At 36.8% G+C, this 21,162-nt stretch overlaps 1 protein-coding gene across 9 annotated transcripts in view; it reads right to left on the reverse strand.

Annotated features, from left to right (window-relative positions):
• Positions 1-21,162, reverse strand: part of MICU1 (mitochondrial calcium uptake 1) — a 248,255-nt gene that overhangs the window by 151,779 nt on the left and 75,314 nt on the right. For 8 of the 9 annotated variants that reach the window (XM_019813253.2, XM_003994041.4, XM_019813251.2 and 5 more), the window contains one exon: positions 12,487-12,649. In XM_019813253.2, coding sequence (XP_019668812.1) covers positions 12,487-12,649 — 163 coding nt within the window. Of the gene's footprint in view, positions 1-12,486; positions 12,650-21,162 lie in introns of those variants that run through there. The other variant, XM_045040127.1, reaches the window with a different exon arrangement.

Below are 21,162 nucleotides of genomic sequence, written 5' to 3' on the forward strand. Positions count from 1 at the left end.
TATACAAACGTGCATATGTAAAAATATATTCAACATATTAAAAAACAGGGGAAATGTAGCAGTCAGAGTAGACCAGGTTACACTGTAGTAGTAACCTTAAAATCTCAGTGGCTTCCAATAGGGAAAGCTTATATATTGTTCATGCTACTTATCTATCACATATTGGGTGCAGCTCTACTCCACAGAGTATTGAATCTGGGATCCAGGCTGATGGGGCAGCAGCCTCTCTGTGGAAGATGGCAGAGGTAAAAGACAACATAGCAAACCACAAACTGACTCTTTTTAAAGATTCTGTTTGAACACAATGTATATCATCATTAGAGGAAATCACATGGCTAAATCCAACGTCAGTGCGGGGAAATGAATATAATCATTGTCCTTCTCTAGGGGTTATGGAAGGAAAATGGATATATGTGAATGTTATAATCTTCAACAGGAATGATAAATACCTAATTAAGGACAGTGGTTATCCCTAAGAAGACAGGGAGTGAAATGACATTTCAGAGTGATACACAGGGTTTTCAAAATAATTTAAAATAAAGGTATGAAACAAATATGGGTAAATAGTAAAATTTGAAAAAAACAAGTAATGGCTACAAGAGTATTTTCTATTATTTCCTATATTCTCTATATATTTAAAAAAATTCTAAGTCCAGTTTAATACCTATATTTAAATTGGTTTCATCTCGGAAACAGAATATAAAAGGAGGGAAAGAAAAGAGGAGGGGAGTGGAATGGACTTTTGAGGTTGGTTTCATTTCTTTCAACTCTGCCATCAGTATGAGAAGAACATATCCTGGATAGCTCCCAGAATCTTATTTACAAGGACTTTAGGAGCTCTGTGTCAGGAACCAGGGTCAGAGAACAATGAATAGATTTCTTATTATTTTGGAAAGGGTCAGTAAATTTTTTGCATAAAAGACCAGACAGTAAATATTTAGGCTTTGTGGGCCACATATAGTCTCTGTTACAACTATTCAATTCTGCTATTGCATGAAAGCTGTCATGAACAACACCTAATGAATGAGTGTGGATATACTCCAATAAAACTCTTTCATGGACACCAAAATTTCAGTTTCATGTAATTTTCAAGTATCACAAAACATTCTTTTCATTTATTTATTTATTTATTTATTTATTTATTTATTTATTTATTTATTTATTTATTTCAAAACATTCTTTTTAAATAAGAAAAAGAAAAAAGTAAAAACCATTCTCAGCTCATGGGCCATATAGAAACAGGCAGTTCATTGCTGCTGATCAATACCTTCTCTACACTCAGCAGCACTACAAGGAACTAAAAGTAAAACTAGAAGAGAAGGTTCTTCTACTAAAGTAACTTATCTTGTTGGGAAGAAAAACAGCACAAAAATGTTTCAAAAATATATTCATTTCCTGTACTTTCATATGTTTTTTCTGTTACTGATTAGTGCCCTTTTGTTGCAGCTTAAAGAACTCCCTTTAACATTTCTTAGAAAGCCAGTGTAGTGGTGATACACTCCTTTAGCTTTTGCTTGTCCAGAAAACTTTATCTCTCCATTAATTCTGAAGGACAGCTTTGCTGGGTAGAGTATTTTTGTTTAGCAGTTTTCTGCTTTAAGCAATTTCTGGATATGGTCCATTTCCTTATGGCTTGCAAAGTTTCTGCTGAAAAGTCTGCTTATAGTTTTATGGAGGTTCCCTTACACATAACAAGTTTTCTCTTGTTGCTTTTAAGATTCTCTCCTTGTCTTTAACTTTTGACACTTAAAATGTGTCTTGGTGTGAGTCTCTTTGGATTAATCTTATTTAAAACTGAGCTCCTGGATCTGAAGGTCTGTTTCCTTCCTGAGCTCAGGGAAGTTTTCAGACATTATTTCTTCCAATAAGATTTCTGCCCCTTTTTCTTTTCTCCTTCTGGGACTCCTATGATGTGACTGTTAGTCCACTGATGTTGTCCCATTTGTCTCTTAAGCTATCTTCACTTTTCCTCGTTCTTTTCTCTTTTTTGCTATTCTGATTGAATGAGTTCCACTGCCCTGTCTTCAAGGTCACAGATCCGTTCTTCTGCTCATCTAGTCTGCTATTGAAGCCCTCTAGTGTATTTTTCAGTTCATTAGTGTATTCTTCAGCTCTGTGACTTCTATTTGATACTTTCTTGTATTTTCTCTTTGTTGAATGTCTCACTTTATTCATGCATTATTCTCCTGAACTTGGTAGGCATTTTTATGATTGTTATTTTGAACTCTTTATCAAGTAAATCACTTATCTCCATTTCATTAAGGTCTTTTTCTAAGGTTTTATCTTGTTCTTCCTTTTAGAATACATTCCTCTATTTCTTCATTTTCCTTGACTCTCTGTATTGGTTTTTATGCAGATAAAATAGCCACCTCTCTCAACCTTGAAGGAGTGACCTCATGTAGAAACTGAACCTTATTGGGGTGCCTGGGTGGCTCAGTTGGTTAAGCACCCAACTCTTGATTTCAGCTCAGGTCATCATTTCACAGTTCACAGGTTCAAGCCCTGTGTTGGATTTTGTGCTGACAGTGCAGAGCCCGCTTGGGATTCTCTGTTGCCCTCTCTCTATCTGCCCCTACCATGCTTATGCTCTCTGCCTCTCTCTCAAAATAAACATGTTTTTAAATGTTAAAAAAGAAAGAAAGAAACTGAAACTTATTGTTCAGCCCTGCCCTAGTTCTTGATTGTCTTTTAAACCTTTGATTGTCCAAGCAGCCTACTTTATTCTTAGAGACTCCTAGTAGTTGAGGGCATGCCAAGATCTCTCAGTATCTCAAAGAAGAAAATCTCAGTCAGCACCTAGATTCAGGCTAATTGGACTCTCAGCCCACAGCTTTTAAATTATGCAAATATACCTCTTTCAAGGGAACAAGGGGACGTGGGTGTTTCTGTTTGCTTCTTCTGCACTGAGCCCTGCAGTGATAGTCAGTTAAAAATTGGTTTTTGTTTGTTACTTACTATCCATTCAATCTGTAAACACAAGTCCCACTGTCACCTGAGCCAAATTATTAAAAGATGTGTCTTCTGGGTGGAAGCCACAAAAACTAGGAAGCCAGATAGGCACACAAGCTCCTTTCTCAGAAACACCTGCAACCTGGGGCAGAGGAAAGAGAGCATGAAGATGGCACCCGTCAGTCTCCCTAGTCTCCGGAGAGAACAGTCGCTGCCCCCTAGATGTGTGTTTAATTAGAAGCCTGCTCTTCTAATAATAAAGATAAGCCAATAAGCCTCTATCACAGAAAAACTAGAGGTGTCTTTCAGTCTCTTCTTGCTGCACTGTGCCCTGGGGGAGTAGCCAATTAAGAAGTGTTTCTCCATTTGTTACAGTCCTATGGGACCTGCAAACATAAGTCCCACAGGCCACCAACCACAGCCAGGTAATCAAGGGGTGTGTCCTGGGTGGCAGTGACACAAACCAGAGCACTGGAAACGTGCACAAGTTCTTTTCTGGGAGATACTGGCAACCTGGAGCGAGGCAGAGGGAAAGTGCAAAGATGGAGCCCACTGGCTTCTGTCTTTGGAGAGTGTGTCTGTATGCCTCTAAGATGTATGTTAAATGAGACGCCTGCCCCTCGGGCTGAAGCTTTAAGATAAGTAACATAGGCCTCTTTCACAAAGACTGGGCGCTTTTCAGGCAGCTGCCTCTGGGTCAGCCCTATGGGCGTTAAACACATAAGGCCGCTTGGCCTTAAAGCTAGATGTTCAGGAAGCTCATCTCTCAGGTGCAGGTCGCAAAAACTGGGGTGTGAGCTGTAGCATTCAATGCCCTCGCATCTCCAGTAGCTCAGAGCTAAGTTCTCTCCTGACCACTGGATACTGTGCCAGGGATGAATTTATGGCAAGACTGTGTCTCAGCCTCTCCTATCTATTTCAATGTGGGTTTTTTCTCATTTGTCCAATGTGTAGGAGTTGCTCATCTAGTTTTTGGATTTCTTTCAGAGGAAATTGTTTTGTATGTAGCTGCAGATTTGGTGCGTCTGTGGGAGGAGATTCAGTATCCTCCTACATCACCATCTTGAACCAGAACCCATTGTATATGATCAAGTATAAAATTATGTGTCTCAAAGTTAAAAGTGTGCTAGGTAAGACTATTAAATGCATGAAGGGTCATTCTTGAGAGAATATGGAATCCAGGACACTCGGGTCAATATAAATACAGTCAGTCAGTGGGGTAAGGTGAAAAGGAAATAGGGATCTTCTCTGTCTTGACCAAAGCTCAAGTTTTTCTATATAGTACTTTAAAAACTCTCCCCATGCTGCTGCTTCTCCCAATCACTAGCTGGCTATGTAAAACTGGTTACTACAGCAGCAAGAGTACTCAAAGTCCAGAGCCTGAAGCAACTGCCTCATTCACTATACCAGGGATGGTGCTGACATTAAGACTGCACAGAGAGGGAGATGAAACATATTCAAGTCATATACTAGACTTTTTTTTTTCCATTTAATGTCTCTCCTACTTAACTGTGGCTACTCTAAATTAAAAAAAAATTTTTTTTAACGTATATTTATTTTTGGGAGACAGAGAGAGACAGAGCATGAGTGGGGAAGGAGCAGAGAGAGAGGGAGACACAGAATCCAAAGCAGGCTCCAGGCTCTGAGCTGTCAGCACAGAGCCCAACGCAGGGCTGGAACTCACGAACCATGAGATCGTGACCTGAGCCAAAGTCGACGCTTAACTGACTGAGCCACCCAGGCACCCCAGGATACTCTAAATTTTCTTGGTAGTCACACAGAAATATTCTTTTTTTTAAGTTGATTTATTTATATATATAGAGAGAGGCAGAGACAGAGCGCACGAGTGAGGGTAGGGGCAGAGAGGGAGGAGAGAGTGGGAATCCCAAGCGGACCCCTTGCTGTCAGCATGAGCCCAACGCAAGGCTCAATCTCATGAACCACGAAATCATGATCTGAGCCAAAATCAAGAGTTGGACACTTAGCCAACAGAGCCACCCAGGCGCCCCAGTACAAAAACATTCTTAATCAGCTTTTTACTGAAATTCATCAGCTCTCCACTCATTTTAAAACTGCTTAATTTTAGGACTTTGTGTGCTTTGTGATTATTTTTAAACTGTTCTAAAACTAAAACTTAATAAATTTAGATCTGTTAGGTATCCTGGGATATGGTATGTGTGAAAGACATGACAAAACAAAGCTGAAATATGAACTACTGGCTAGAGTCCAGCCATCTGATGATAGAAATTTAAACTATAAAAAACCAGCCTTACTCTTTTCTTTATTCTAACCCACACAGGAATAATATATATTTTACTTCTGCTGCATCAATATTTGTGGATATTCCTGTTCATGAGCAAACAAAAATGAAGCCAAATTTTCCAATCTCATTTTAATATTATTATAATATTCCCTCATGATTTTCATCTTAAAGGGAAATCAATCATTCATTATTCTGGCTTTTTATGAAAACCAGGAATGTGCATGGCATATTAGACATTTAGTAACTATTCTGTTCGTGTAACAGATCTTTTGATAATTAAAAAAAAAAGATTACAAAGTTAAATATCAAAATGTGTGGAAGCAATTAAAAAATATGATTTCCAAAGGGAAAAAAAAATAATCTTCCTCAAATGACCAAATATCTTCAGTGAGCTGCCTCAAGTCTTGCTTCATTTTCACTGTCACACTGGAAGCAAAACACATTCTTAAAGTTACTGATATAATTTAGATTTCATCTGGGTATCAGAAATAATTTCACAGGTACAAAAATATTTTACTACCATAAAAACCAGGAATATATTTTATAATCTTTTTCCCCTATCTTACACAGAGGCCTTCTTTAATCTCTCCCACATCTCCCAAAACAAGGAGCTAAAACTAATTTAAAAGGCTCTTAATCTAAAATTCAATGCAATTAGTGGAAATTTTATATACCTTCTTTCTGATTATAAAAGACATTCTACTCTATAAAGACAGGAAGTTTTGCCTATTTTATTAATTACTGCGTCCCTTCCATATAGAACAGTGTCTAACTCATAGCAGAGGTCAATCAATACTTGTTGAATAAATGTATATGAAGTGTATTAGAAAATAAAGGAACATATAAAAAAGAGTAAACTAATTCCTTATAATCTCAGCATTTAGAGAATCAACATTTTGGTATACTCTTTTAGTTGCTTCATTATTTATTTGCAACATGGGTGAGAGGCAAAGTACAGAACATATTAAATAATACCATAGGGATACAATCAGTAAGATCCCAAATGAGGGAAATCTATAATATAAATGACTTATATTCCTTCACAAATAAATGACGTCTAGACTGAGTTTCCTAAAAAGTAAGGAACCAGTGTAAGAGGGTCAGTAGAGTGAACCAGGAAAGGAGGGAAAGCCAATTCAAGGGTGTGTTATGGAGCTGACTGCTGCTTTAGACAACTGGGGCGCACTTCTCCTTGGCCCATCTAAGAAACCATGTAGTTTGTGTCTCAGAACTGACCACCCAAGACAATGGAGAAGAGAGAATTTATCTACCAAGTCTCAACAAAGAGTAAACTCCTTTGTACCTCCATACATGTGTACATGCCCATATGGTCGAGTGGTCTCTTGCAAAGTTCCCATGCTACAGTAGCAGAGATGCTCTAAAGTAGAAAGCAAGGGATGCATTGTACAGTTGAGGTTTCTTCCTGCCAGGCTAGACCCCTATTCTAACTGCTGCAGCAACAATCTGAGCAAAAAGGGGAAAAGGGGGCTGAGAGATGTAAACAAGGCATAAAACTCTTCTTGTACAAATGGTAAGAAAAAAGAGAGAGAGAGAAAAAAAAAACGCTGTTAAGACTTAAGAGGTAACAAATACAGTGTGACCATCTTTGGAGGTTGGTTTGAACAAACAAACTATACATGTTTTTTAGAGAAGGAAATGTGAACAGTGCCTGGATATATGCTATTAAGAAATAAATGTTATTTTCAAAAAATGTAGCATTTAAAAATTATTATTTTTTTTTAGTACTTATCTTTTATTTTTTTTATTTTTATTTTTTTTTTAAGTTTTTTTAATGTTTATTTCTGAGACAGAGAGAGACAGAGCATGAGCAGGGGAGGAGCTGAGAGATGGAGAGACACAGAAGCCGAAGCAGGCTCCAGGCTCCGAGCCGTCAGCTCAGAGCCCGACGCGGGGCTCAAACTCAAGGACCGCGAGATCATGACCTGAGGTGAAGTTGGCCGCTTAACCGACTGAGCCACCCAGGCGCCCCAGTACTTATCTTTTAGACACACACAGGTATTTACAGATTAAATGATATGTCTGAATGGCTTTAAAACAATCTAGAGTGAGGAGAAGAAATAAGAAAGTTATAAATGAAATAAGATTGGCCATGTGCTGGGGTGACTGGGTAGCTCATTTGGTTAAGCATCCAACTCTTGATTTCAGCTCAGGTCATCATCTTGTGGCTCATGAGTTTGAGCCCGCATTGGACTCTGCACTGACAGTATGGAGCCTGCTTGGGATTCTCTCTCTCCCTCTCTCTGCCTCTTCTTTGCTCTCTCTCTCAAAATAAATAAACTTAAAAAGAAAAAAAAGATTGGCCATGTGTTGACAACTGTTGAAGCTAAGTGATAGGTATATACAGGCTGATATATAATTGATTTTATTCTCTGCATTTTTATATTTGAAAATTTCCATAACAAAATATATAAATATATAGATTTCCTGTACTGCTGAGAGGTGATAGTTCTACCTGGAGTTTTCATTTGTCCTAGAGATATTTAATGTTAATAAATATGGGCAAAACATTATAAACTCCTTGGTTAGAAAACATAACTCTTGCTGGTTCCCCAAGCTCACACTGCTATTTCACGTCTGTATTCTGACCATACAATTTACTCAATCTGAATGATGCCCTTTCCCTCTCAAATACATGACGAATTACTATTCAGTTTTCTTTTTTTTAATTTTTATTGATTTTTAGAAAAAAAAATTTTTTTTCAACGTTTATTTATTTTTGGGACAGAGAGAGACAGAGCATGAACGGGGGAGGGGCAGAGAGAGAGGGAGACACAGAATCGGAAACAGGCTCCAGGCTCTGAGCCATCAGCCCAGAGCCTGACGCGGGGCTCGAACTCACGGACTGCGAGATCGTGACCTGGCTGAAGTCGGACGCTTAACCGACTGCGCCACCCAGGCGCCCCTAAATTTTTATTGATTTTTGAGAGAGAGAGCACAAGCTGAGGAGGGGCAGAGAGAGAGAGGGAGACACAGAATCTGAAGCAGGCTCCAGGCTCTGAGCTGTCAGCACTGAGCCCAACGCGAGGCTCAAACCCACGAACCATGAGATCATGACCTAAGCCAAAGTTGGACACTCACTGACTGAGCCATCCAGGCACCCCTATTATTCACACTTCAAAGCTTAACTCAACTGCTGCCCCCTTTAGGATATCTTCTTTAAACATACCCTGTAAAAGAACAGTTTCATTTTTATATCCTACTCCTGTACCATATACAACTGATTTCTGCTAATTGTGGCATTTATGCTCTATAAAATTGCCATGAAAAATGAAGTGCTGAATACTGACCTATTTCTCCTAGGGGAAATACAGGGTTGGGTTTCTCGAACCTCTGGTCACAACATTTTTGTTAACTGATCGATATATAAACTTGATTTATGTGCGTTTCTGTTTAAGACATTTTATTCTCTCTCTCTTTCTCTCCTGCCCTCCCTCCATGGACCCTTGTTTAAAGAAAGAAAACTGAAACAAAAAGGCAGAGTCTTCGTTTGCTTGACTTCAGCTGGCCAACATATGTAATGGGTGACTCAAATTTTTGCTGTTCTGCATGTATCTGCAGATGACTCAACAGCACTGCCAGTACTGATTATGGGATTACAAGTACCTTTTAGTGAGGATGCAAACTTGCAAACACAAAATTTGCAAATGAGGACTGACTGCACATTCTTTTTTCCACTTTTAAAAATTGAGGTGAAATTCCATTAACATAAAATCACCATTTCAAAGTATCCATCCAGTTCAGTGGCATTTAGTACTTCGGTGTTGCATAACTACCACCTCTATCTAGTTCCAAAACCTTTTCATCACTCCAAAATAGAAATTCTCACACCAATTAAGCAATCTGTTCTCATTCCCCCAACAAGCTGTTGGCAACTAACAACCCACTTTCTATCTCTATGGATTTACCTATATTAGATATTTCACATAAATAAAATCAGAGGATATGTGGCCTTTTGTCTTTAGCTTGTTTCACTTAACATAATGTTGTCAAGGTTCAACCACATCTGAATAATATTCCATTGTATGTATACTCTATACTTTGTTTATCCATTCATCTGTTAAATGACATTTGGGGTGTTTCCATTTTTGGGGTATTGTGAATAGTGTTGCTCTGAATATTCGTGTACAGGCACTCATTCAAGCACCTGTTTTCAATTCATTCGGGCTTATACTACTAGTGGAAGTGTTGGGTCATACTATTAATTCCATGTTTCTGAGAAATGGACAAATTGTTCTCCATAGTGTTTGCACCATTTTACATTCTTACCAGCAATAGATGAGGGCTTTAATTTCTACACATAATCACCAACACTTCTTTGTTTTTTAAGTATGTGTGTGAGGGGCGCCTGGGTGGCTCAGTCGGTTAAGCATCCGACTTCAGCTCAGGTCATGATCTCACGGTCTGTGAGTTCAAGCCCCGCATCGGGCTCGGTGCTGACAGCTCAGAGCCTGGAGCCTGCTTTAGATTCTGTGTCTCCCTCTCTCTCTGACCCTCCCCTGTTCATGCTCTCTCTCTGTCTCAAAAATAAATAAATGTTTAAAAAAAAAATTTAAGTATGTGTGTGAGGTAGTATATAGTGTTTCTGATCTGTATTTCCCTCATGCTTAATGACATTTAGCATGTTCTCATGTGCTTATTGGCCATTTGCATATTTATCTGGAGAAATGTACATTCAAGTCCTTTCCCATTTGTTAATTGAGTTGTCTTTTTGTTGAATTTTAAGAGCTCTGGTAGTTTGTGTCTGGAAATTTTTCCATCTTTATCTAGGTAATTCAATTTGTTGGTATACAATCCTTCACAGTAGTCTCTTATAATCCTTTTTATTTCTATAAGTAGGTAGTAATGTCCCCACTTGCATTTCTGATTTTAGTTATTTTGCTTCTTTTTTCCCCTGGTCTAGCTAAAGGCCCCTCATTTTTTTGGATCTTTTCGAAGAATCAAATTTTGTTTGTTGATTTGCTCTATTGTTTTTCTATTATCCATTTATTGCTGCATTAACATTTATTATTTCTTTATTTCTCTACCTTTGGGTTTTGTCTGCTCTTCTTTTTAGTTCCAACACCCATTTTTAGGAAACTGATTTGAGATCATTCTTCTTTTTAAATGTTGGTGGTTATAGGGGCGCCTGGGTAGCTCAGTCAGTTAGATGACCAACTCCGCTCAGGTCATAATCTCGCAGTTCACGAGTTTGAGCCCCGTGTCAGGCTCTGTGCTGAGAGCTCAGAGCCTGGAGCCTGCTTTGGATTCTGTGTCTCCCTCTCTCTCTCTGCCCCTCCTCCACTCATGCGCGCTCTCTCTCTCTCTCTCTCTCTCTCTCTCTCTCTCTCTCTCTCTCTCTCAGAAATAAACATTTAAAAAAACTTTTTAAATGTTGGTGTTTATAGCTATGAGTTTCCTTCTATGCACTACTTTGCAGCACTGCATAAGTTTTGTTAAATTCTATTTTCTCTTTCATTTATTCAAAGTATTTTCCAACTTCTCTTGTGATTTCTTCTCTGATCCAGGGGTTAAGTGTATGCTGTTTACTTTCCACACATTTATGAATTTTCTAGTTTTCCTTCTGTTACATATGGATTGTTTCATTCTATTGTAATCAGAAAAGATACTCTGTATCATTTTAATCTTTGAAATTCATTAAGATTTATTTCATAACCTAATATACAGTCTATCTTGTCTATTCTGGAGAATGTTTGATATGCACCTGAAAAGACTGTATTCTGCTGCTCTTGAGTGGAATGTTCTATAAATGTGTATTTGGTCTAATTGGCTTATAGCATTAAGTCCTCTTTCTTCACTAACCTTCTTTCTAAATGTTCTATCCAGTATCAAAATGGCAGTACTGAAGTCTCCGACTATTACTGAAGAACTATTCTTCCCTTTAATTCTGTCAGTTTCCTTCATATATTTTGGGGTCAGTCATTTGGTATGTATATATTTACCACGCTTATATCTTCTTGAACTAATCCTTTTATCAATACATAATGTCTTTGTCTTGAAAGAGTTATTTTCTTAATGTCTAATTGGGGGATTATAATTAACATCTTTTTTTCTTAATGTTTATTTATTTTTGAGAGTGAGTGAGAGAGAGAGAGCGCGCCCTAGTGTGTGAACGGGGCAGAGAGAGAGAGGGAGACATAGAATCCCAAGAGGCTTCAGGCTGAGTTGTCAGCACCAAGCTCGACACAGGGCTCAAACCCATGAACCCTGAGACCATAACCTGAGCCAAAGTTGGACGCTTAACCAGCTGAGCCACCCAAGTGCCCTGAGACAGTTAACTTAAAGTCATTATCTAGTAAGTGTAATGCTTGGGCTTCCTCAGGGATGGTTTCTGTCAATTTCTTTTTCTTTCTATTGATGGGTCATTTATTCCTGATTATTAGTATGCCATGAAATTGTTTTATTAAAGATTGAACATTTTGAATATTATAATGGGGTAATTCTGAAAACCAGATTCTCCCTATTTCCCAGTGTTTGGTGTGATATACACTGTGGAAGACTACATTCATCAATGTTTAGTGATTTTTTTCCAAAATATTTTTTTTGCAAAGGCCGTGTTCTCTGTTTTGTGTCATCGTTGAAATTTCTGTTCTAATATCTAAATAGCAAGTGACCGGACAAAGACTTATTCAAATGTTTGAGGCAAAAAGAATGAAAACAAAACAAAACAAAAAAAACACCAACTCTCTTAATGTTTGCAGACTGGCTCTGAGCTGGGGACCTCCTTTAATTTTTAGCTAGAGCTGCTACACCTCTGCTTTAACTTTCACTACTTCCCTGCATGGGGCACAAAGATCAGCAAGAAGTACAAGCTCACTCAACTGTTTTCCAAGCATGTGTCTGGCCCTGGGCATGCATGCCGCACTCTGGATTTCCAGGTATACACAATGGTTCTTCGAAGCTTCTACACCCTGAAATGTCTTCCTCCAAAGTCTCCTCCTTTCTAGGCTTTTTAGTCTGTCTGCTGCTTGTCCCATCTGCAATCACTTGGCCCAATGACAACAAGTACCATATGTCTTTAAATCTTTCCGGTAGATGATACCTGGCTACAATCTCCTCAACCCGGTACCCTGGTTGAGGATTGGCTCATTAGACTGTGGGCTCCTCTTTTATACTGCTAAAGACTGGAATAATACGTGACATTCAGTCAGTACACAATGAATATAATTATTGCACGGACCTATAACGCTTAGGCAATACAAAGAAGAACATAAAAAAATTAATATCATAATCTTATTTTTCCCTTTAGCACTTACGTTCTGGTTGTTTTTCATTAGGTGTTATGGATCGCACAAAATCTTGGGGGGTCATAAACACTTCAGATTCACCAGGTTCATTGATTACTTTCAAGGTGGCAAAATAGCGGAAGATCTTGTCTGGTGTGGAATATGCTCGAATCCTATTCTCATATTCCATCACCTGAAATTAGAAATTCAGAGTGTTATATTAAGCAGTTCTCATTTTCATATATTTTCCATCTTATATCTGGAGTTATTCTATTATATATTTTTTTCTACAACTGATTTTTTATACTAGACATAAACTTGAATTTCAAAAACTTTTCAACCTTTCCCCTCTGATATAACATTCATATTCCAGTTGAGAAAATGCTTAACTTTTGTTTAGAATTTTTTGTGAATAATTTTCTGATTTCTTAAATTACTGAAAGCCACAATTTGAAAATATCATATAATTCAAAAGGTCTCAGTAATAGGGTATAATGACATATACACAGAAGCCTACAGATTCCAAAATACCAAGTTTTTTTTTAAAGGGATTGATTTTACAGTTTTTACTTTGATGCAATTTCTTAAATCCTAAAACAAGACAGAATTAGGAATCCATAGGTTTAAACAGCTAATGATCTTTCAAACACAAAGTACACTGAATTATAGCATTAAAAAAATAAAACTACACATCATGGAAACTCAATTAACAAGTCTGAGGCAAAAAACCTTTTACTTTTGACTACAAAATTAAGGAAACTGCTGGAAATCCTTTATATATATCACATTTATTTTTTTATTTAAAAAAAGTTTATTATTTTGAGGGAGAGAGTTACATGAGTGAGGGAGGGGCATAAAGAGAGAGAGAGAGGGAGAGAACCCCAAGCAGGCACTGCGCTGACATTGGGGCTCAATCTCACAAACCATGAGATCAGGATCAGAGACAAAATTCAGAGTTGGATGCTTAACCGACTGAGCTACCCAGCCACCCCTACATATGCCATATTTAGAAAAGAGCAGAGCTGGGAAGAACACAAGTAAATACTTGAATAGTAACAAAATCAAATATGGCATATATTAAACTAAAAGGGTATAATATTAATAGGCCCATTTTTTATCTGGCATCCAAGCTGTGATTCTGTGTATGCAACATACAAAACACTGCATCTTCTGCATAATCTTATCTTACAAATATAGGTATGAGAAAAATCTTTACCCAAATACCAGCTACACAGCACTCTGGTGAAAAGATTTCTCTCATACCTGAATTTTAGATGTTGAGATAGCCAAAAATAAATAGTAGCTTGTAAATAACTAGTAGGAAATGTCAAGGCAATACAATCTAAAAATCCAACAGTTCAAAGTCTAAAAAGCAATTTGCTAATATTAAAAAAAATTATTAATGTTTTTAATTTGCCGTATTAACACAACTAACACTGTAATTGCCACTCCTGGCTAAATGGTCACTTTGAGGTCACTGACTGCAGCCGTTCAAGAGTCTTAATTCCACTACCTGATATGCTTTCAGCAACTAGGAAAGGATCTCTAATTTATAACTATACATGACAGGAATCTTCCAAGACTAATTTGCATTAAAATCTGAGTACTGTTTATCAAAACATTTTGCATGTGGCAAACACACTAAGCCTTAAGACACAGCTACAAGTCTTAACTCAAAGGCCCTTTTATATTATATTATAACTACCTGCCGGATAATACTGGCTATAGAAGAAATAACTTTAGGACATCTGTATTCTTGTTCTTCAGAATAACACCAACAAAAATAATCAGTTTGTAATGTTTAGGGTATAAGCTATAGCTATTGCCAAAGATGTTTTTGTGAACTAAAAACTTAAGTCAATCTTATACAAGATTAAGATAGAAAGACAACAACTTAAAAGTCAATAATTTTTAGACTCAAACCAGATTTGTTGATTGTTGCAAGTCCCTAAATTATGTTGCTGAATATTAGTTTTGGTTTCAAACAATAGGCCAAGGAAAGTAATAGACTTTCTGCATTCCCATATTGTTAAGAGTTTAATATAGACATACTGTATAGTACATATTTTATTTTTTTTCACTTAGTAATGTATCTTGGAGATCACACCACAACAAATGATATAATGATACAAAGCAGTCTCCTTTTAAGTGGTTTTATTCAAAAGAATTCTAACAAACTACTTCATAAAGCGTTTGGAATATAGCATCCAAGGTAACAATGGCTTAGAAGCCAAGATATATAGAAAAGTGGTGAAGAATTTTGAGATTGTTAGCCTGGAGAAAAGATTTACTAAGGGAATTATAATAGTTACATTCAATCATTTACTTAAAACATTCTGGAACTTCATGATGCTAATGCTAAGACAGTTCTCTTCAATAAAACTGCTGGTCCCAAAACCAGTTCTCGGGTTTAATTTTGGTACAATGCTTAAGGAAAACCAAGGCTATAATATCTTGAGACCAAGTGAATGCAAGTGACTATGAATCCCTGTGGGCCCTGATGTCAGAACTCATACATAAGCTTTGAATGCAGACCGCAGTCAGACCTTGGAAAACGTAGCAGGCAGAAAGATCTTGTAATAAATTAGTGTCTGGCACATTTTCTTTCAAGAGGTGATTTATAACACCCAATCTGTACCCTAACAGCTGTTTTCCATGTTAAGAACTCCCTCTCTTTTTCATCTAGTGAACTTCTGGCCATCCATAGTAACAATCATCTATTACAGGATGACCTCTTGAAGTTCTATGAAATTCCAAGCCCTATGACACCAGTCTCACTGAATATAAAGCAAATTAATTTCTGGCGGAAAAATTAAGGAAACTGCCTAATTACAGTAACAAAAGAAAAGAGAATAAAAAAGAATGAAGACAGTTTAAGGGACTATATATAGCACATCGTCAAATGGACCAAAGTGCACATTAAAGGGATCCCAGAAGGAGAAAGAATGAGAGAAAGAGGCAGAAAACTTATTCAAAGAAATGACTGAAAATATCCCAATCTGGGAAAAGAAACAGACATGGAGACCCAGGAAACTCAAAGAGTCCTAAACATGATGAATCCAAAGAAACATACAATGAGACACATTACAGAGTTTTCCAAGAAAATAAAAGCTGAAGGAGTTCATCAACACTAGATCACTCTTACAAGAAATGTTAAAGGTAATTTCTGAACCTGAGGTGCCTGGCTGACTCAATTGGTAGAGCATGTGGCCCTTGATCTCAGGATCATTGAGTTCAAGTCCCATGTTGAGTGTAGAGACTACGTTTTTATAAACTTTAAAAAAAAGTTTTATTTATTTTTGAGAGACAGAATGTGAATGGGGGAGGTGCAGAGATAGGGGAACAGAGGATCAGAGCAGGCTCCTCACTGACAGCAGAAAACCCAAGGTGGGACTCGAACTCAAAAACCCTGAGATCATGACCTGAGCTAAAGTTGGACGCTCAACTGAGTGAGTCACCCAGGCGCCCCAATAAACTTATTTCTTTTTTAAAGGTAATTCCTGAACCTAAAACAAAGAGACATCAGTATAAGCAAAACATATAAAAATGTAAAACTCACTGGTGAAGGTAAATATATAGTTAATTTCAGAACACTCTTAATTTTGTAATGGTGGTGGGTAAATCACTTCTCATTAACATGGAGATTTTTTAAAAAGTATTAAACATAACTATAATAATCTGTAAATGGATAAACAATGTAAAAAGACATAAATTATGATATTAAAAACATAAAAGTATAAATGTAGAGCTTTTGTATACATTAGAAGTTAAGCTGTTATTGCTTAAAATACACTGTTACAAGATATTTTATGTAAGCCCCATGGTAATCATAAAGCAAAATCCTACACCAGATACACAAAAGGTGAAAAGAAAAAAAAAATCTAGGCATACTGGTACAGAAAATGATCAAGTCACAAAGGAAGAGAACAAGAAAGGAAATAAAGGGTAAAGGAATTACAAAACACTCTGAAAACAAATAACAAAATGGCTATAGTAAACCCATATCTATTAATAATTACTTTAAATGTAATGGATTAAATCCTGCAATCAAAAGAAACAGAATGTTGAAATAAAAAAATAATACCCAACTATACTGTATACAAAAAGCTCGTTTCAGTTTTTAGGACACACACAAGCGGAAGTGAAGTTGATGGTAAAAGATATTCCATGCAAATGGAAGCCAAGAGGAAAGGAGGAGTAGCTACACTACCAAACAAAACACACTTTAAGCCAAAGAGACTGTAGGAAGGGACAACGAAGAGAATAATATAATAATAAAAGGTCAATTCATAAAGAGAATATAAGATTTCTGAATAGTTTTGCATCCAACACAGAGAACCTAAATATATAAAGCAAATGTGACCAGAATTGGAGGGAAAAAATACGCAGCATTATTTATAACAGCCATATTATGGAAGCAACCTGATGTCCCTTGATAGATGAATGGATAAAGAAGAGGGGGTATGAAATATAACTCAGCCATAAAAAAGAATGACATCTTGCCATTTGCAACAACATGGATGGGTCTAGAGGGTATAATGCTAAGCGAACTAAGTCAGAGAAAGGCAAATACCATAAGATTTTCACTCATATCTGGAATTTAAGAAAAAAAAAATGAGCAAAGGAAAGAGACAAAAAAACCAGACTCTTAAATATAGAGAACTGACGGTTACCAGAGAGGAGGGGGTCCGGGGGATGGGCTAAACAGGTGATGAGGATTAAGGAGTACACTTGTTTTGATGAGTACTAGGTGATATATGGAATTGTTAAATCACTATGTTGTACAATTGAAACTAACACTGTATGTTAACTAACTGGAATTAAAATAAAAACTTTAAAAGGCAATAAACAAACAAACAAACAAACAAATAGCAAAACCAAAAACAACCCACAAAAATCAATTCAATTAAATGGGCAGAATGACCTAAACAGACATTTTTTCAAGGAGGACATCCAAATGGCCAATGGATACATGAAAAGATGCTCAACATCACTAATTATCAGGAAAATGCAAATTAAAACCACAAGGAGATATCACCTCAAACCTATTAGATGGTTATCATCAAAAAGAAAAAAGATAACAAGTGTAGATGAGGATATGGAGAAAAGGGAACATTTTGCACTGTTGGTGGGAAAGTAAATTGGTTCAGCCTTAATGGAAAATAGCATGGAGTTTCCTCAAGAAACCTAAAAATAGAACTACCATATCATTCAGAAAACCCACTTCTGCCAAAGGAAACAAAATCAGTATAGTGAAGAGATATCTGTACTGCCATGTTCATTCATGACAGCATTAGTCACAATAGCCAAGGTATGGAAACAACCAATGCATGCCATGGAATCCCTAAGGACTCCATGTAGCCAAATCAATTGCGAAAAAAGAAGAACAGAGCTGGAGGACTACTACATGCTGATTTTAAAACTTAATACAAAAGCACAGTCATCAAAAGAATGTGGTACCGACATAAAGACAGATATACAGATCAATGGAATAGAAGAGGGCCAGAAATAAACCCTCACATATATGGTCAAATGATTTTTGACAAAGGAGAAACAACCATTTAATGGATAAAGGATAGTCTTTTCAACAAATGGTGCTGGGAAAATTGGTATCCACATGCAAAAAAAAAAAAAAAAAATGTTGAACCCTTATCTAACTCTACATTAAAAAGTTAACTTGGGTTAAAGACCAAAATGAAAGACCTAAAATTATAAAACTTATAGAAGAAAACATACAAAAGCTTCATGACATCAGATTGGGCAACAATTTTTTGGATATGATACTAGATGCACAAGCAACAGAGGAAAAAAAAGAGACAAAGTGGACTTCATAAAAGTTTTTAAATTTTGTGCATCAAAAGATAATATCAATACAGTAAGGAGGTAATCCATAGAATGCGAAGAAATTGTTGCAAACATATATCTGATAAGGAGTTAACAAACAGATATTTAAAAAACCCTAAAACTCAACAATTTAAAAAAACAAAAATGTAATTCAAAAATGGGCAAAGGATGTGAACAGACATTTATCCAAAGAAGATATACAACTGACCACTAAGCACATGCAAAGTTGTTCCACATCACTGATCATCATGGAAATGCAAATGAAAACCATACTGAGATACTGCTTCACATCTGTTAGGATGACTAATATAAGAAGAACAGAATATAACAAGCACTGGCAAAGATATGAGAAAAACAGAACCCTTGTTGGTAGGAATGTAAAATGGCACATCACTGTGGAAAACAGTATGGGCTTCCATAAGAAAAATAAGATAGGATTACCATATGATTTAGCAATTTCACTTCAGAGTGTATACCCAAAGAACAGAAAGCAAGGTCTCAAATAGATATCTGTATATCTACATTCACAGCATCATTTTCCACAACAGTTACAATGTGGAAGCAATCCAAGTATCCGCCAATGGATGAATGGATGAGCAAAAATGTGGTAAATACATATCCTGGAATATTATTCAGCCCCCAAAAGTAAGGAAATTCTGACATATGCTAAAACACGATGAATCTTGAAGACATTATATGAAGTGCAATAAGCCAGTCAGAAAAACACAAACTGTATGATTCAGTATCTATGAGGTATTTTTAGCATTCAAAAGCATGAAGAGAAAGTAGAATGGTGGTTTCCAGGGGTTGGGAGAGGAGGGCAGTAAAGAGTTATTGTTTAATAGGTATATATTTTCAGTTTTATAAGACGAAAACAGTTTCGGTAATGGATGGTGAGACAATGATTACACTCTATGATAAACTGTACACTTAAAAATTGGTAATGTGGTAAATGTTGTGTTTTTAAATTTTTTTTAATGTTTGTTTTTGAGACAGCGAGAGAGAGAGAGAGCGAGAGAAAGAGAGAGAGAAAGAGTGTGAGTGGGAGAGGGGCACAGAGAGATGGAGACAGAATCTGAAGCAGGCTCCAGCTGCTAAGCTGTCAGCACAGAGCCCAACGCGAGGCTCGAATTCATGAGATCATGCCCTGAACCGGAGTCAGACACTTAACAGACTGAACCACCCAGGCACCCTTAATTTTTTTTTTAAGTTTATTTATTTTTGAGAGAGAGAGAGAGAGAGAGAGAGGGAGGGAGGGAGGGAAGGGCAGAGAAGGGAGACACAGAATCTGGAGCAGGCTCCAGGTTCTGAGCTGTCAGCACACAGCCTGATAAGTGTTATGATTTAACTATTTTATTTCCATAAAAAAAAATTGGAAGAAAAAAAAAGAGACCCTAGGAGATTAGGAAAAGAACTCATGAGGAAAACTGTAACAGGTATGTACGCCTGGGTGGCTCAGTCAGTTGAGCGTCCAATTCTTGATTTCGACTCAGGTCATGATACCAGGGTTGTGGGATCAAGCTTTGCACTGAGTCTGAAGCATGCTTAGGATTCTCTCTTTCTCTCTCTCCAGCTTTCCCTCTCCCCTGCTTGTGCTCTTTCTCTCTCTAATAAAATAATAAATATATAACAGAACAGCTACAAGATATACAGTATAGGTTGTGAACATTCAAGATACATTTAAGAAGAGTTCCAAAAGAAAATAAATTACAGTGAAGCGACAGTGAAGCAGTATGCAAATTTTTCTGAATTCAGGACTTAAAGTTCCAGAGGGAACAATAAAATTAAAAATTTAATAATCAAAAATAAATCAAATGGAACTAGATAAAAGAATATAAATATTAAACAGAGGAGCATGTACAACAATGGTATAGCATAAACTGAGTGACAGCTCTTTGCACCTGAGAATTTTTTTTTAATTAAAAATAAAACACAAAAATGAACTATTGGGACCTCATCAAAATAAAAATCTTCTGCACAGTAAAGGAAACAATCAGCAAAACTAAAAGGCAGCCGATGGAATGGGAGAAGATATTTGCAAATGACATATCAGATAGAATCTACAGAAAACTTATCAAACTCAACACCCAAAAACCCAAATAATCCAGTGAAGAAATGGGCAAAAGACATGAACAGACACTTCTCCAAAGAAGACATCCAGATGGCCAATCGACACATGAAAAAATGCTCCACATCACAATATAAATCAAAACCACAACAAGATACTACCTCACACCTGTCAGAATGTCTAACATTAACAACTCAGGCAACAACAGATATTGGTGAGGATGTGGAGAAAGACAATCTCTTTTGCACTGCTGGTGGGACTGTAAACTGGTGCACCCACTCTGGAAAACAGTATGGAGATTCCTCAAAGAATTAAACATAGAACTACCCTATGACCCAGCAATTGCACTACTAGGTATTTCTCCCAGGGATACAGGTATACTGTTTCAAAGGGGCACATGGACCCCAATGTTTATAGCAGTGCTATTGACAATAGTCAAAGTATGGAAAGACCCCAAATGTCCATCGATGGATGAATGGATAAAGAAGATGTGGTGTGTGTATATATATATATATATATATATATATATATATATATATATATACAATGAAGTATTACTCAGTAATCAAAAAGAATGAAATCTTGTCATTTGCAACTATGTGAATGGAACTAGAAGTATTATGCTAAGCGAAATTAGAGAAAGACAAAAATCATATGACTTCACTCCTATGAAGACTTTAAGATAAAAAACAGATGAACATAAGGGAAGAGAAGCAAAAATAATATAAAATCAGGGAGCGGGGAGACACCTGGGTGGTTCAGTTGCTTGAGTGTCCGGCTTCAGCTCAGGTCAT

The sequence above is a fragment of the Felis catus genome, chromosome D2 (genome assembly GCF_018350175.1).
Source record: "Felis catus isolate Fca126 chromosome D2, F.catus_Fca126_mat1.0, whole genome shotgun sequence".
Classification (NCBI taxonomy): Eukaryota; Metazoa; Chordata; class Mammalia; order Carnivora; family Felidae; genus Felis; species Felis catus.